The following is an 18,527-nucleotide window of genomic DNA, read 5'->3' on the forward strand; positions in this document are numbered from 1 at the left end:
GTGGTGATGTAATTCCCAGACCACCCCATGCAGACAATAAAATGCAGTTTAAGAGAAGCCTGGTGAAATCAGAGCTCAGAAATCACAGGAGGGCTGTGAGGGCCCCCAGAGGTTATTCAAGCCTGGTCCCCTAATTTTAGATTGGGCAAACACCACCAGGAAGGAGAAACAACTGACTGTGTCTGTACAACCTGTTAGTGAGGGCAATTTTCACCAGGCAAATATGGGGAAATCATCCCTCAGAAAACCCAAAACCATGTGTGTTAAATACTATGCAGAGCTACAGAGAGAAGACTCCCGCAGTGGGTTCCACTCACAGACATAGAGGGCTGAATGGAATGTGCCTGGAGTCACAACAGAGTGGCAGGCCAGAGGCTCTAGTGCACATAAAAGGAAGAGTGTCCCATCATCTTCAGAGTGCTATAAGTGACATACAGAGGGGATATCTTTGTGTGGTTAGTTTATTTTTATACAGCCTAGGACAGTCTTGAACTTGCTACATAGCAGAGGGTGATCTTGGATTTTTGGCCCTCTTGCCTCCAGATCTCAAATGCTGGGACTACAGGCCACACCACCATGCCTGCTCTACGTGGTGTAGAGATTGAACCCAGGGGTTCACGTATGCCCGGCAAGTACTCTACCAACCGAGTTATGTTCTCAGCCTCTCAGATTGGGTTTTAATGATGAATAGAGTTTATTGAATAGAGAAGGTCTTTTTTAGAAATGTCAAAGAGTAGGTGAACAGGCAAGAAGAATCTGGCACTTTTGTTGTGAGCCTTTACAGCGGAGCTGTCTCTCCAGCCCAAAGGCAAGAACACAAGAATAGAATGCTCAGGGAATGAAGGGGGCTTGCTGTGATTAAATGAAGAGTTTTTTTTTTTTAAAGATTTATTTATTTATTATACATGAGTACACTGTAGCTGTCTTCAGACACTCCAGAAGAGGGCGCCAGATCTCGTTGCGGATGGTTGTGAGCCACCATGTGGTTGCTGGGATTTGAACTCTGGACCTTCGGAAGAGCAGTCGGGTGCTCTTACCCACTGAGCCATCTCACCAGCCCTGAAGAGTTCTTAAAAGGGGGGGAGAAGAGCCTGGAATACAGAGAACTCTGTCCTGGGGAGAAGTTCCCTTTACATTTAAAAGTTAAACAAACAAAAATAAAAATCAGGGACTAGAGAGAAGGCTCGGTGATGCAGAACACTGGCTGAGCTCCCAGAGCATCCGGGATTGGTTCACATGGAGGCTCCCACACCTGTAACTCTAGTGCAAGGGATCCACCATGCTCTTCTTAAGACCTCTTCCAGCACCAGGCATGTACCTGCATGTGGTACACACACATTCATGCAGACAAAAAGCTCATAGACATAAATAGAAATAAATAACTCTTGGGAGGATTAGACAATGTATTTTCAGACATGGTGGCCCACATCCGCAATCCCAGCACTTGGAAGGCAGACAGGAGGGATCACCTAAAGTCCCAAGGCAGCCATAGTTATACAGTGAGTCCTAAAAACTAAAGCAAACTAAAACAAAACAATACATTGACCAAAGAATCAGGAAAGAAGAAAAATGAACCAGAGATAGACTAGTTGGGTGTACACTACAAGGCAAAAGAAGCAAAAACAAAAACAAAAAACAACAACAACCAAAACCCCAAAAAACAAAAACCAAACCAAAACAACAGCAACAGCAGCAACAACAAAAACCAACCAACCGGGGCTGGTGAGATGGCTCAGTGGGTAAGAGCACCCGACTGCTCTTCCAAAGGTCCGAAGTTCAAATCCCAGCAACCACATGGTGGCTCACAACCACCCGTAATGAGATCTGATGCCCTCTTCTGGTGCGTCCGAAGACAGACAGCTACAGTATTACTTACATATAATAAATAAATAAATCTTTAAAAAAAAAAAAAAAAAAAAAAGTAGCCGGGCGTGGTGGCGCACGCCTTTAATCCCAGCACTCGGGGGGAGGCAGAGGCAGGCGGATTTCTGAGTTCGAGGCCAGCCTGGTCTACAAAGTGAGTGCCAGGACAGCCAGGGCTACACAGAGAAACCCTGTCTCGAAAAAAAACAAAAAAAAAAAAAACAAAAAAACAAAAAACAAAAAAAAAACCAACCAACCAACCAAACAAACAAACAAAAAAACCGGTAGAATTTTAAAACTAAACAATTCAGGCCGGGCGTGGTGGCGCACGCCTTTAATCCCAGCACTCGGGAGGCAGAGGCAGGCGGATTTCTGAGTTCGAGGCCAGCCTGGTCTACAAAAGTGAGCTCCAGGACAGCCAGGGCTATACAGAGAAACCCTGTCTCGTAAAACCAAAAACAAAACAAAACAAAACAAAACTAAATAATTCACCTAAAAGAAGGCAAAGGACCTTTGCAGGCCGAGTGGAAAGTCACCATGTTGGTGTTGAGAAGGTGGAATCTACAGGAGAGTTGGCTGGACCCGGGCTAACAAACTGCTGTCCATGCCTCTATACAGCTTGCACGGCCTTAGTGCTGAGAAAGCATTTGCTATTTCTTAAATGGCTAAAAAAGGTGAAAATTATGCAAACTTCAGCTTCAGTGTCAAATTATTTACTCTTTGACCCTTAAAAAGAAATCACTGACTTTTGAAATAGAAAGTAGCTGACACCTTGCAGCTGTCTGTGGCTGACAATGGTGAAAGAGTGGACAGACAGGCGTTGGTGACAGGGAGAACAAACAATTCCACCTGGCATGTCAAGTCGGGAGGCCACGAAATATCCAAGTGGGGAGACGTCAGGGTTGGAGATACTCGAGAATCATCAATGGACAGATAGATGGTAGGTGAGGGAGCAGGGAAGATAATGGTGTAGGGGTGGGGAAGGAAAGACAACTGTGCAGAGAAGCAGCTAGAGGAGGGATCTGAAAAGTGGAGAGACACCAGGAGCAAAGGCCGAGAGAACAAGGTACCAGAGACAATGTAAGGACTTGGAAGTTGAGCAGTGCTGAATGTCTCCAGGAGCCTAGGCAGAGTCAGGAGCAGAATCGGGAAAGGAGGCCTTGAGTAGCAAACAAAATTAGTGGTCTGGTTGGGCTTGGGATTCACTATTTCCCCAGTTTTCTTACTGCTCCTGGCTTCTTCAGTCATTCCTGCTGGTCCCTCACCTCTAGCTTCTGAATGTGGGGAACCCACAGGCCTTAGTTCTTGGACCTCTTCTATTTTATAACCAGACCTGATCATCCTACCCAATCTCATGGATTTAAATACACGTGGCTATATCTCCACCTAGGCCAGTGGTTCACAGCCTTCCTAATGCTGTGACCTTTCAATACAGTTCTTCATGCTGTGGTGACCCCCAACCATAAAATTATTTTCACTGCTACTTCATTCTGTAATGTTGCTACTGTTAGGAATTGTAATGTAAATATTTTTTGGAAATAGAGGTTTGCCAAAGAGGTCATGACCCACAGGTTGAAAACCTCTGACCTAGACCCGCCTCTTAACTCACAGAACAAACTCAAACTCAACATCTCTATATGGAAGTACAACGGGACCTAGACACGACCAAAACCCAGAATCATCCTTTCTTTTCTCCAGACATTTCATCAGTATTCTCCACCACTGATCAAATGGACTCCATCTTTGCAGCTGATCAGACCTAAAACCCTGGCACCTTGATTTGACTCTCAACAACTCCCTCTTGCTGCATCTTCACACAACAACAACAACAACAACACACACACTCACACACATCCATTACTACCAAGCTGTGTTGGATTCCCACTGTCTGTTACCCAGATCACTCTAGGAACCTCCTGACTTATCTTCTTGCTTCTATTGTTGCTCCCGTCAATTAATATTACCAACGACAGCTATGGAGTTAGGAGGGAAGACGTGCTCTTCTGTGAACCTTCCCAAACCTTTCTGTCTTGCTCTGAGTAGAGAGATCAGAGTCTCATAATGACACAGGAAAGTGAAGCCAGCTGAGTTGTAATTCTTGAGCACAGACCCAGGTTGAAAGCTGACAGGTAACATCTTGGACACAGGATGGGACTTAAGAATCCTTAGGAAGTCATTTTTATAGAAATTATCCACCTAAATATTCCAACACGCATCCTTTTTTTTTTAAAGAAAAAATTTATTAGATATTTACTTTATTTACATTTCAAATGTCCCTTTTCCTGGTTCCCCCTCCAAAAAAACCCTATCCCGTCCTCCCTCCCCCTGCTCACCAACCCATCCAACTCCCGCTTCCTGGCCCTGGCAATCCCCTATACTGGGGCACAGAGCCTTCACAGGACCAAGGGCCTCTCCTCCCATTGATGACCAACTAGGCCATCCTCTGCTACATATGCAGCTAGAGCCATGAGTCCTACCATGTGTACTCTTTGGTTAGTGGTTTAGTCCCAGGGAGCTCTGGGGTTATTGGTTAGTTCATATTGTTGTTCCTCCTATGGGGCTGCAAACCCCTTCAGCTCCTGGGGTCCTTTCTCTAGCTCCTTCATTGGGGACCCTGTGCTCCATCCAATGGATGGCTGAGAGCATCCACCTCTACATTTGTCAGGCACTGTCATAGCCTATTACGAGACAACTATATCAGGCTTCTGTCAGCAAGCTCTTGTTGGCATCCACCAAAGTGTCTGGGTTTGGTCATTGTATATGGGATGGATGCCCAAGTGGGGCAGTCTCTGGATTGTCATTCCTTCAGCCTCTGCTCCACACTTTGTCTCTGTAACTCCTTCCATGGGTCTTTTGTTTCCCCTTCTAAGAAGAATTGAAGTATGCACACTTTGGCCTTCCTTCTTCTTGAGTTTCATGGGGTTTGTGCCAACACACATCCTATCTTTCAAATCTTTGTGTTGTAGAGAGGGACAGAGCAGGTATCAAATGATGAACTGTGGTCTCCTGAGAAGTCCATGCTGAGGCCCTAGGATAGTTTGTCAGCATATCAGTGCACATGATTCTGAGTAGTCACAAAGAATAGGAGGGAAAGAGAAGGCAGATTCTGCAAAGCACAAAGTTGTAGACTCACATATGATATAGAGCGAGACCCAGCCCAAAGTTACTACAGTTGAGGGCTTGGGTCATGGGCACACACTCACCAACAATAGTCATTATCACTGCAGCCTCAAACCCTTTTTGACTGTCTTGTAGAACCACCCCTGGGCAGCAGGAAGCAGCTGGAGTTAGTGGTAGCCAGCCCTGTCAGAAGCCATGTGCACTCCTATTTGACCATTTATGGCCCTTGGATTCACTACTGGACTGAAAAGGATTGGGGGTTTATAGTTTATTGAAATACAAGTAAGATCTGGTTTCAAAACCTCAATTGAGTACAGAAGGGCTTATGAGCCTCCAACAAGCCCACCGAGAGACAGTGGTGCAGGGGCCCTGTGGCTATATTGATAGAACTCTATGTTTCTGCCAGAAAAGGGAGACAACTCTGATGGGGTCCACCAGGCCCCCTCCATCCTCCCCTTCTCTCCTCTGGAATCCAGTGTCTGCTGACTGTGTAAGAGCCGGTCCCCACATTCTGTCTCCTTCAATCCCCATGCCCTGCTGTACCCCTTTACGTTCAAGGATGAGAAAGAACACGAGTCCTTGCTTCACTCTCTCCCCTTCTGTCTGCATATTCCTAACAGTGGCTGTGTCCCCAATGGCTACAGTTCCCATCCGAAAGCCCTTGCAAGTTGGTCCTGGAACACAGGCTTACTCAGGAGGTTGAGGCAGGGAGATTACAAATTCAAGGCCAGCCTGAAATGATGTCCAGGTTCTAAGTAAAAATAAGCAAAAAGAGGCCTAGGAGGTCTGAGGAGATGGCTTGGTAAAGTGTTTACCACACAAGCATGATGACCCATGCTCAGATTCCTACCATCCACTTTAAAAGCAGGCACTACAGTGTGCAGCTGCAATCCCAGCGTTATGGAGGCAGAGGATCCCTGGGCTAGATGGCCAGCTAGTCTACCCTAATCAGTGCATGCTAGGGGCATTGAGGGGAGAGACTTGTCTCAAAAAAGTATGGTGGAGAGCGGTTGAAATGGCTTGGCTGATAAACGAGATTGTTAAGCAACGTTAAGCACCATGGCACATGAGTGCTCCCCAACACACACACATGTTGGGAACATACACACTAATAAAATAAATAAATAAAGATGGAGAGCAATTGATGAGAGTATTCAACATTGGATTCTGTTTTCCACACGCACTCAAACATGAACATATTCCTACACATGTCCCATATACATGTACAGGGCATGGGGAGGGGACAGGCGAGCCCATTGAAGATAGAGCTTGGTGCTACAGGTGTTGCTTAGCTTGTACAAAGCCCTAAGTTTGAGACCCAGCACTACAAAAAGCAGTAACCAAATCAAGAGCTGGAGAGTTGGCTCTGAGGCTAAGAGCATTTGATACTCTTATGAAGGACCCAAGTTCGAGTTTTAGCACCCACATGGTGGCTCATAACTGTCTCTAACTCCAGATCCAGGGAATCTGATGCCGTCTTCTGGCCTCTGTCAGCACCACACACACCTGTGCTACAGACACATGCAAACAAAGCACACACACACACACACACACACACACACACACACACACATAAAATTGAAAAACAAACCAAGGAGAACACAAGGGAGGATGGTTGAAATTTTCTCCGAAGGGGAAATAAAATAGATATTTGATGGAAGGAGGGAACTGGATGGAAGGGGGAGATGGGGAGAAGCACAGGGTTGGGAAGGAGAGCAGGGGAGAGAGATGGGAGACTGGCTGGGGGGCAGGGATAATCTCTAGGATGTGCCAGAAACCTGGGATGGAGAGAGGCCCCAGAGCATCTAAGGGGGTGACTCTAGCAGTGGGGGATATGGATCCTGGAGTGGCCATTTCTGTAGCCAGGCAGGACTTCCAGTGGAAGGATAAGGACAACAACCCACCCACAAAGCCTTCAACCCAAAATGTGTCCTGCCTACAAGATGTGCAGGAGCAAAAAATAGAACAGAGTCTGAGTTCCCAACCAATGACTGCTCTAAATTGAGACCCATCTCATGGGCAAGAACCAATCCTTGGCACTCTTAATGGATACTCTGCTCTGCTTCCTGACAGGAACAGAGGATAACTGTCCTCTGAAAGGCTCCACCCAACAGCCAATGGAAAGAGATGCAGAGACTCACAGCCAAGCATTAGATGGAGCTCTGGGAGTCTTACGGAAGGGTTGGGAGAAAGACTGAGGGACCGGAAGAGGACATGGATTCAACAGGAACGCCAACAGAGTCAACACACCTGGACCATTGGGAGCTCCCAGAGACTGAATCACCAACTAAAGTGTATGTGCAGGCTGGACATAGCCCCACACCTCCTGTACATATGTAGCAGATGAGCAGCTTGGTCTTCATGGGAGTCCCCCAAACAACTGGAGCAGGGGCTGTCCCTGAGCCTGTTGCTTACCTGCCTGCCTGTGGATCCCACACCCCTAAACTGGCAGCCCTGACTGGCTTCCGTGGGAGAGGATGTGATGTATGGGGGGGGGAAGGGAAGGGAATTTGGATGGGGGTAGTGGCACCTAGAGGGGGGCTTCCCCTCCTAAAGGAAATGTGGGGCAAGGACTTATGTGAGGGGGTACTAGGAGGAGAGGAAGGGTTGATATTGGGTTATAAACTGAATAAATAAATAAATATTTAAAAAATTAAAAAACAAATGAGACTCCAGCTCAGGGGGTCTCAGTTACCTTTTCTGCCCCTTTAGGTATGGGAGTGAGGAGGGAACAACAGCTTCCTCCTATCATTAACCCTCTAACCTGTGGCTTGTAGGCTATATGTAGCCAAGGATGGCTGTCAATGCTGCCTGACACAAAACCATAAACCCAGGCTACCTATGGCCAAGGATAGCTGCCAATGCTGCTTGACACAAAATCATAAGCCCACTTTAAAACATTTTGAAACCTCTATGGTGAGGGGTAACTCAGTGATGGTGTATGAGCATCAACTTTGTAGGTAACATCACGTCACAACATGAAGAGGGTGGGCATGCCTGCTCTTGTAGCATCCCTTCTCGGCTCTGTAAATAACTCCTTTACTGTGATGCACACTGCTTGGGTCACAGAAACCTGGCTGAGGCTTATCAAAGGAATGAAGAAAGAACAGACTCACAGACCCATGCACAGAAAAGCTGGGGTGAGCCGTGCACACGCTGATGAAGTGGCACCCACTCTGCAGTAACTCAGAACTTCAGCATGTTTTTATGGGCAACACAGGGGGAGGGGATTGGCCAGGCTTGGTAGGAGGTGTCTGTAGGTGACAGTCTCAGGTTTAAGCCTCCAGCATGAGGATGCTTCAGATGTTAGTTTCTGCACACACTGGTCAATCGTTTATAACAGCACTCATACTTGTGCACACTGACAACATGCACACTCAGACCAGAGGAGGGCTTTGCCATCATTATCAGCCTGACATAGGGGAAAAGCTTTGCCAGCTTCCCATGGGTCCACGGCCTTGGTCCTCGACAGGGTTGGCTCATGTCAAACAACATCCATCCCTCAGGATTTCACTGTATCTACACTCCTTCACTAATTATTTTCAAGATCCCATCCAAGTTGACCTTCTATTTCCTCAGGGCTCTGTGAGACGGAAAAGACAGGATGCTAGAGAGCCTTCAGTTCATGTCCCTGAGGACTAGCTACAGGGACAGCAGATGCCGGGCTTGGTCAACAGAAGACTCCAGAAAGTAGTAAAATCTATTTCAAAAGGGTCAACGTCACATCAGACTCCAAGAAAGTAGTGGACACACACTGGTAAACTTTGGACCAATAAAAACGTTTCTCAAAGGTGCTCGCAGTGGGATGAGCACTGCAGGCCAGTTATGAGCTTCAGTAATTCTAAGCTGCCATCCGTCAGATGGATGAGCCCATACCAGAAACACAATCTAGAAAAAGGACTTCCAAGCTAGGATCTCATGATCAGTCACCCACACTACAACAATCAATGTTTTACCAGCATTCCTGCCCACTATTTCTGCGTCTGTGGTATCAGAGACCTATGGCCAACTGTGGTTGCAAAATACTGAATGGAAAAAATTTCAGAAATAATTCCTAAGTTGCACACCATTCTGATTAGCATGATGAGATTTTGCTTCACTCCAAACCTTCCTTCCTGGGATAGGAATCCTATGGATATACATTGTATACGCAGCCTTGGTAACTTAGTAGCCATCTTTGTTATTGGCTCAAGTATCAGCCTGACTGTCTCAGGACTGCAATGCCTGTAATACTAAGTACTATCTGTTGTTATTATTGTCATTATTGTGTGTGCATGATGCATGTATGTGGGTATTCTGGCACAGGTCAGAGGTCAACTTTGTGGAGTCAGCTCTTTTCTTCTACCTTACGTAGGATCTAAATCACCAGTCTGGAGTGAGAAGTGCCTTTACCCACTTAGCCATCTCAGCCATGTTAACCTCTTACTGTGCCTAACATACAGGTTAAACTTTACCACATACATGTACAGGGAAAAGCACACTATATCAGGCTCAGAAGAGCTCATTGTATTGGCCGTTCGATGAGCATCCTGGAGTAATTCTGTTAGAAATAAGGGGGAACTAGGTACAACAGCCACTCGGGGGTGAGGTGACTTTTAGATTCATGCCACAATCTAGACAACAGACACTTAGCTCATGCACTGAGTTTGCTAATTAAACACCAAAGTGGTTTCCATACTTCAGGAGACTAAGGACATGAGACATTTCCTAGTTCATCACCTCAGACCTACTAAAGTAAACTCCTGAAATGATCTGGAGACTTGGGCTATAACACCGTGTCGGTAAAACACTTGCTCAACATCACTGAGTCTCTAAGATCAACCCCCAGTACCACAGAAAAGAACAATCAATTACCACCAAGCTGGGCAGGCCTTTAATCCCAAATACTTTGGAAGCCAAGGCAGGAGGACCACAAAGTTCTGCCTGGGCTACACAAGACTAAGCACAGGTTAACCGTGTAACTTAGTCTCAAAAGAGAAAGAATAAGACCGCGGTGCTCATGCAGTAGACCTAAGGCCCTCTAAATCCAATTCCAGCCATGCCAAAGAGGAAAACATTTTAACCCCCTTTTGATTCACACACCTATCGCAACATTGATTTTTAGAACCATCACTTCATTTCCTACACCCAAAAGTGAGTTGTAAATTCTGCCTACGGGAAAAAGTACTTTCCACAGAAACTATTCTGGAGATAAAAATTGAGATTGCTGCAATTCACTGTGGTGGGAAGAAGAAATCTTTTCTTTTTCTTTAAATAAAACTTGGAATGGAATGTCCAGGTTCACAGCAGGGTCACAGTCCTTAGGTGTAGTGAGTTTATCTCACCATTCCTCAATCCCCACAACTTCGGCACCATTCTTCTCTCAGTCAGTCAACTAACATTTTATACAGATCATCAAAGTTCACACAAGCCCAGGGGGCCCGCGAGAGATCCAAGGAGGCCATTGCAACTGCAGCAAAAGACCTGAAGGCTCCCAGGAAACGACGGCGCAACAGACCAATGAAGGCTGAGAGCGGGGGAATGACGGCGCCCGAGAAAACTTTCCAGCAGAAACTTGGCAAATGCCAGTCCTCGGGCGCGCAGAGGGCGGGGACAGCGGCCTAGGGGAGAGCACGGGGGACCGACTGGGCCTGGGCTCTGGGACAACAGCCACCCAAAGCCTGGGCTCCGCCTGTGGACCAGAGATGACACCGACCCGGTTAGGGCTTTGGAGGCGACATGGGGACATTGAGAGGCGCGCCCAGGCACAGCCAGGGGGGTCTCCCACTCCCAGGCTCCCGATCCCTGCAGCGCCCACGGCCTCGGCTGTTCCTACCTTCTTTGGCTTTCTTCCTCCGGGCCAGCGTCCCTCCGAGTTTCCCCAAGAACGAGTCATCCTTCTTGCGGGACGGAGGCGACTTGGGAGTGGGAGATTTTGGGACCAAGGGCGACTTCTGTGGGGATGTGGCCATGGCGGCTGGACGCGGAGCTGGAGCTGGGCGGCCGCGGCGGGCGGCGGCGGGACTGAGGCTGCGGCTTTCCAAACGGAAGCGGAATTATTCCAGGCATTTGAGGCAGCTCGCTCGCCTTTCCCGTCCCTCGCTCCCTCCCTCGCGCCGCCCTCCGCCCTGCGAGGAGCTGTTGCTCCTGGGGCCCCGCGCCCCGGGCTGCCCTGGCTGTGAGGATGCCCTGGCTTGCCGCTTGCTGGGGGCTATAGACGCAGGGGCAAGTGCATGCTAGGGGGACGTGAGGTCTTATCTGGAGCCTGGAAGCCTTCACTTCTCTGCTTTGCATACACACACACACACACACACACACACACACACACACACACACACGTCAGAATCCGCAGGGAATCAGCCCTGTGACCCTATTTCCCAGCTGCTGCGGTCTCTTGCTCTACCTCCTGCATGGATGGGTTCCTATACTGTTAGTACTTTTGTCTCACGAAGAAGTCAAGGAACTAAAATGGGCTCTGGTCCCAACAGACTTCCCGTTCAACTTCTGCATGAATCTGCGGACTTCCACCTTCTCCTGTCCACACTCAAACAAAGCTGGAAGTCCACGACGGCAGAGGTCCAGCATATTCTTCTTGCAAGGCACTCATGGGTATGACATCATAATTGTAAGAAAAGACGAGACTAGATGTAGAAAGCACAACTGTGAACTCCAGTGAGGCGCTCATCTATCTAGCCAAGATCAATAGAATTAGTTCCAGACTCTCTTGACCTGACGCTGGAGTCACACCGGGCAGTTTTAAAGATTCATGCTGAAGATGTTTAGGAGTCCTACGTACTTTTACTGTGCTTCTTCTTCCTAAGTTGTGGCTTGACCATCTCTTTCCCATTCTTTCAGGGTACCTTGGTCATATACACCAGCGGGAAGAGTTACATAACTGTTTCCACAGCTCTTTCCGTGGTGCGGCATAAACAAATATCTATGTCTCCTTCCCAGAGCACCACCAACAAACTACCGTTTCCCTGAAATCAAGCTTGGGATCCAATGAGTTTATCAGACTTACAGAGCCTGGGGAAGGAGTCACCTACAGGAATGTGGGCAGCCCCAAAGCAGCTGCACTACTGCAAATTCCTACCCCAGGGCAGATGACTTCCCCTAACTGTCTAAATGAAATCCCCTTCAGCTAATCTTCAACAGACTACTACTCTAGCACCTCCAGTGACCACGTGGAATTAGGACAGAATGACCTAGTAGGGTTACAAGAGGGAGTGGCCAGAATTGAGATGTGAACCCAGTGACTGTCCCTGCTCCATCCTTCTATAAGGGAGCATCAATAAACAGGTCCGGTCTCTAGGTCAGGAGCCGAGGGGGAGGGGAGGTCGCAACTTCTCACATCTGCTTAGATGAAGATGGTGACTGTCATGCTCTGAGGAGGGCTTTCCACATGTACACTCCACACACTGATGGAATCTGACTGAATCTCTGACTCAGAGAGAGCAAGATTTTGAACTGAGCTGGAGAAATCGGTTCAGCAGTTGGGCACTAGGTGGCTGATCTAGTGCCTAACTAGGCAGCAGTGTCTGTTCTCAGCCAGAGGCTCGTGTTGATGAGTGACATGCATGTTGATGATGAGTATCTGTGTCTTAACTTCCTTCCTATTGTTCTGATAAATCCCAGAACCGGAAGCAACCTAGAGAGGAGAGGGTTTCTTTCACCTCTAAGGTAGCAGTCCATCGTGGAGGGAAGTCAAGGCAGGAGTCTGGAGGCAGAAATTGGAAGCAGAGACCATGGAGAAATATTGCTTACTGCCTTGCTTCTCCTGGATTCCTCAGTTTGCTTTATTATACAACCCAGGACCACCTGCCCAGGGATGGCACCATGCATAGTGAGCTGGGCCCTTCCATAGCAATCATTAATCAAGAAGATGCCTCTCAGACTTGCCAATAGGCCAATCTGATAGGGGCATTTCTCAATTGTTGTCTCTTCTTCTCAGATGACTCTAGCTTGTGTCTGGTAGACCAAAAACTAAGCAACACAAAATACACTCAGAGGGACATGGGGATATAGGGCAGTATCTGGTGTGTGTGTGTGTGTGTGTGTGTCTATTATGTGTCACGTGTGACACTCCAGGCATCCAGAAATATAGACGTTCTCTCAAGAGGCCATGTGGGTCAGAGGTGCTTTGACACACCCCTAATCCCAGCACTTGGAAGTGAAGACAGAAGGGGTTTAATGTTATAGTCAGCTACATACCTAGTGAGACTGTCTCAAAACAAGACCACATGATGGTCTCGACATGGAGAACTCATGAAGTCTTGCATCCCTTTCCATTCCCACATGAAGTTCCTTCCATTTGAGGAGATACTGCTACTACGGCCTTCTAGGAACTGTCTACCATTGTGTGGTCTAAGCCATATGCTGACAAGCAAAGTCTAACCAACATGATGACCCATGGGTCCCACTCAGAGCATGAGTTCACTTATGCCTGCTCAAGAGTTGCCATTTCACCTTTTCAGAACACAGTCATTTTCCTGGTGCCTCTTACCAAACAGAAGAGATCTTGTAGGGCTGGAGGGGTGGCTCAGTGGTTAAGAGCACTGACTGCTCTTCCAGGGGTCCTGAGTTCAATTCCCAGCAACCACATGGTGGCTCATAACCATCTATAATGGAATCCCGTGCTCCATCCTTCTATAAGGGAACATCAATAAACAGGTCCGGTCTCTAGGTCAGGAGCCGAGGGGGAGGGGAGGTCGCAAGTTCTCACGTCTGCTTAGATGTTCTGAAGACAACTACAGTGTACTCATTCACATACATTAAAAAATGAAATAAATGAATAAATATTCTTTTAAAAAAGAAGAGATGTTGTGTCTACTAGCCTGGAATGATTTACACACACACACAGACACACACACACACACAGAGACACACACACACCCTCGAGAGACAGTGAGGCCACCGTGACGTTGTGTTTTGATTATATCACTAACCCTTCTTGACAAGGATCTCAGATATAAGAAGACATTTTCCAAAACTGCAGCACTATAAGCTCTGATTTTAGCATCAAGTCCATGTACCTCAAAAGCCTCTGACCCTCCATTTCTTTTCTTTTCTTTTCTTTCTTTCTTTTTTTTGTGGGGGTTTCTTTTCTCTTTTTTTGTTTTTTTATTTTTTGGGTTTTTTTTTTTTTTTGAGACAGGGTTTCTCTGTGTAGCCCTGGCTGGCCTCGAACTCAGAAATCTACCTGCCTCTGCCTCCCAAGTGCTGGGATTAAAGGCGTGCACCACCACCGCCAGGCTTCTGACTCTCCATTTCTTGATGGAATAGAATAGTGATTCTTGAGTCTGATGAGGACGTTGAGGGAGCTGCAATCTCCTACAAGTTTGTTGTGAATATTAGCACCATCTCCAGAGATTCTGACTCAATTAATGTGAGGTGAAACCAAAGAGTACAGATGGTTAAAATCATCTCACATTAGGTGATATTAATATAAGTGGTCCACATGTTGGTGTTGGGTATTTAAGGCTACTTCTAGCTCTTATATCCTGTGGGTCTTTCACAAATTGCTGTTAACTTTCTGTGTGTGGGGAATATGTCCTAAACATAGCATCCTCAAGGTTGCCCATTTTTAAGTTGCCCACATATGCATTTATCTATATTCAACCCTCTTGGAATTTTTTTTAATATATTTTGAAGTCACTTAGCAAAGCTTAAAGGAAAGCCAGTCTTATTGGTTAAATGTTGCCTTTCAGAACATCAAGCCAGCTCTGCAGCTAGAAAAGTTGAGCTTATGCACCGATAAGAGGACTCTTCCTTGGCAGAGTAGGATAAGATATGGATGATGATGAGGTTTCTGAACCTGGATGGAGACAGACCTCTCAGTGTGGGGTTTGTGGGTGTAAATTTGGCTAAGGATCATGATAGAACGTCTAGAATTGGTGAGGCTTTGGCAATCTGGAAAGTAAATAGTCCGTTGCCACCTCTACTAGCAGAGGTCCCCTGCTTTGTCACTCAACTTTGTTCTCTTGAAGATAGTCTCTGAATGAACCTGGAGCACATGATCACACTCAGCTTTAAAAAAGAAAATATTGTGATATTTCCCCTGCATGTAAGTATGCATGCATACATGTATGCATGCTTGCATGAATGCATATATGTGTGTGTTTATGTATGTATGTATTATGTATGTATGTATAGATGGATGGATGAATGGATGGATGGATGGATGGATGGATGGATGGATACTATTGTGCATGCCTGGTGACCTTGGGGTCAAGAAGAGGGTGTTGGAACTAGTTATAGACAGTTGTTGGGTCATGTAGGTATTGGGAATCAAACCCAGGTCTTCTGGGAAAGTAGCCAGAGCTCTTAACTGCTGAACCATCTCTCTTGCCTCAGAAAGCCAGATTTTTATGTGGGTGCTGATTTGAACTCAGGTCCTCACACTTAGGCACTTTTACCTACAAAGCCATCTCCTTAGCCTGCTTAACTTTTTAAATGAAGTCATGGTCTTCTGTGCTCTATAGGAGCCTTTTCTGTGGGCCTGGTCTCTAGGTCTCTGAGTGGCCCATATCACTCAAAAATCCACAGGCCCTAAACTGTCACCAGGCTTTTTTGGGTGGAAGTCATATTTCTTGCCTTGGGATTCTCCCCGCCATGCTCATTCCAGTCTTGTCCTCTTCCTTCAACAGCCCCAACATCCAGCTGTTGGGGTTCATGCTGTGGTTGGTAGAGGACTTGGGTTAGGACCATTACTCTGCAGCAAGACATCTGTGAATGTATTGTGAAGTTCCTGAATCTCTCTATGACTCCATTTTCTCATCACAAAATCGATTCAGCCAGCTATAATCCAAGATTGGGCAGGAGAAGGGAGAATTCTGGATTGCAAGTTTACAGGATATAGTGGGGAATCTCAGAGGGTGAAACTGAAGGTAGCATAGTCCCTAGGGTATCTAGTACTTTCAGAAAAACAGCTGAAAAATGGCCACCTTCCCAAAAATAAGTAGAGGATAGGTCTGGGTAGATGGGAGACAGCGGTTGGTCTAAAACTCTAAAACAGTGTCCACTCTAGTGGATGAGGAAAAAAGACATTTCTAAATACATGGGGGTGGGGAGGGGGAGAATTTGTTAATAGAGTATACAGAAGGAATGCCAACGTTTCTTTCTTTTTTTCTTTTTTTAGTTTTTTGAGACAGGGTTTCTCTGTATAGCCCTGGCTGCCCTGGAACTCACTCTGTAGACCAGGCTGGCCTCGAACTCAGAAATCCGCCTGCCTCTGCCTCCCAAGTGCTGGGATTAAAGGCGTGTGCCACCACCGCCCAGCTGCCAATGTTTCTTTTAAGGTTTTTTTGTTTGTTTGTTTGGTTGGTTGGTTTGGTTTTTTGTTTGTTTGTTTGGTTGGTTGGTTGTTTTTATTTTATTTTATTTTATTTTATTTTATTTTATTTTATTTTTTTGGCTTTTATATTCCTGATCATCCCAGATAGAAAGATGATTTGAAGAAAGATGAGGAATAAGGGGGTGAGCTGTACTCCTTCCTTCCAAGGCCCAGGGAACATCACTGAAAGAACTAAAGCCAGTTTTTCTGGACATGATTGGGCCATGCTGCACTCATGAGCTCACAGCAGCTTGGCTGCCTGCACAGGACCTGCAAAGCAAGCAGCCAGTCCTCCAGCTCAAAGGGGGACAGTTTTCTTCAGGGTTGTGGCCCCTAACAGCTTGCCCATAGCCCAGTGGATGTCTCACATCCATGCACATCCAGGTAGAATTAAGTTGACTCAGTGAGTTTCAAAGAGAGGACACGAAGTTGAAAGACATGGAGGAGTCTGGAAGGAGTTGAGCAGGTTTGCCGCATAGACATGATCAGAATATATTGTAAACTTACATGAAATTCTCAAAGAAGGATTTTAAAACAATTTGTAGGAGCCAGGGAGATGGCTCAATAAGTAAGAGTGCTTGCTTTTTAAGTGTGAGGATCTGAGTTCAAATCCCCAGCATCCACAAAAAAGGTAGGGAATGGTTATGCACTGGGGCTGAAGGAAGCTTTGAAGAATGTGCTGACCAGCCAGCCTAGCCAAGGGCCGGAGCTTCCACTTCATTGAGAGACCCTGTCTCATCGTGGTTAAGTGGAGAATGATAGAAGGACATACACAGGTATCCAAACTCTCACATGAATGCACGACACACATACACACACGCACGCACACACACACATGCACGCACGCATGTACTCAGTGTAAAAACATCGCGCTTTATATGGTGGTGACATTTACCTGGGAAGGGACAGTCAGTTTTCTTTCAGGCTGTGACCCTGACAGCTTGGTTATACCCCAGTGGGTGTCCACACCCATGCAAGTAGAACTAACTTGACTCAGTGAGCTACAAAGAGAGGACATGAAGTTGGAAGGAGACATGGAGGAGTCTGGGAGGAGTTGAGTGGGTTTGTTGTTATTTCAGCACTCCAGAAGCAGAGTAGGAGATCACCACAGGTTTGAGGGCGAGCTGGACTATAGAGCAAGTTCCAGGCTTACCAGTGATATATAGCAAGACCATTTCTCCCCAAAATAAAAGCAGGTTTTTAGATGGTATCTTAGTCAGGATTTTTGTTTCTGGACAAAACATCATGACCAAGAAGTTGGGGAAGAAAGGGCTTATTCAGTTTACACTTCCACACTGCTGTTTATCACCAAAGGAAGTCAGGACTGGAACTCACAAAGAGCAGGAACCTGGAGGCAGGAGCTGATGCAGGGGCCATGGAGGAGGGCTGCTTACTGGATTGCTTCTCTTGGCTTGCTCAGAGTTCCTTCTTATAGAACCCAGAACCACCAGCCCAGGGTTGGAACCACTTAAAATGGGACACCCCAACTCACCTTGATCAGTAATTGAGAAAATGCCTTACAGCTGGATCTCATGGAGGCATTTCCTTAAAGGAGGCTCCTTTCTCTGTGATGACTCCAGCTTGTGTCAAGTTGACACACAAAACCAGCCAGAACAGATTGCTTGGAGGGTAAAGGCAATTGCTGCCTAGCCTGATGACTTTAGTTCAGTCCTTGGCTTCCACATCGTAGTGGGTCCTCACATGTACCGTGAGGCTTGTTCCCATCCACCTACCCCCCACTAATTAAAATTTAAAATATATTAATTAAATAAAAAGAAAAGTGTAAGCTATGAAACATGTCGGAAAACATGACTCGAAATAACAAGAAGTCTTTTTAGGGTTTATAATGTTTAAACTATGTAAATCAAATTGAAATATACAAAAGAAGCCTTCCCATTGCCGGGTGAGTAAACACTTTGGAATGTCTTCAGGTCCAGCCACTCCTTGTGAAAACGTAAAAGACATTATACACTTGACATTGGAGTTTGACAAATGGAGGCTCATGCACACTGGAGATCACTTGAAAGGTAACTAAGGTATTAAGATAATGGGGAGAAAGTTGGCATCTCAGAGCTCAGTTCAGACAGAGTTCATAAACTGTAATCTCTTCTTGTCACATAGCTGTCACCTTTACTTTTACAGTGTTTTTCTTGTGTTTTACCATGTTCCTTTAAAAAAAAAAAAAAAGATCGCATTCCTTCAGTAAGGTTGGAGGCTAACTAGCCATCTCAAA

At 46.3% G+C, this 18,527-nt stretch overlaps 1 protein-coding gene across 1 annotated transcript in view; it reads right to left on the bottom strand.

Annotated features, from left to right (window-relative positions):
• The window catches only part of Parva (parvin alpha), a 163,512-nt gene extending 152,128 nt beyond the window's left edge, over positions 1–11,384 (bottom strand). Inside the window, exons 1-2 of the mRNA XM_021166342.2 lie at positions 11,366–11,384; positions 10,799–10,998 (exon numbers count right to left, since the gene is read on the bottom strand). Of these exons, the coding sequence (XP_021022001.1) occupies positions 10,799–10,934 (136 nt within the window). The 5' untranslated portion in view covers positions 10,935–10,998; positions 11,366–11,384. The remainder of the gene's footprint in view (positions 1–10,798; positions 10,999–11,365) is intronic.
• Positions 11,385–18,527: the final 7,143 nt, after the last annotated feature.

Source organism: Mus caroli, unplaced genomic scaffold, assembly GCF_978045245.1.
Source record: "Mus caroli unplaced genomic scaffold, Mus_caroli_1 scaffold_8, whole genome shotgun sequence".
Classification (NCBI taxonomy): Eukaryota; Metazoa; Chordata; class Mammalia; order Rodentia; family Muridae; genus Mus; species Mus caroli.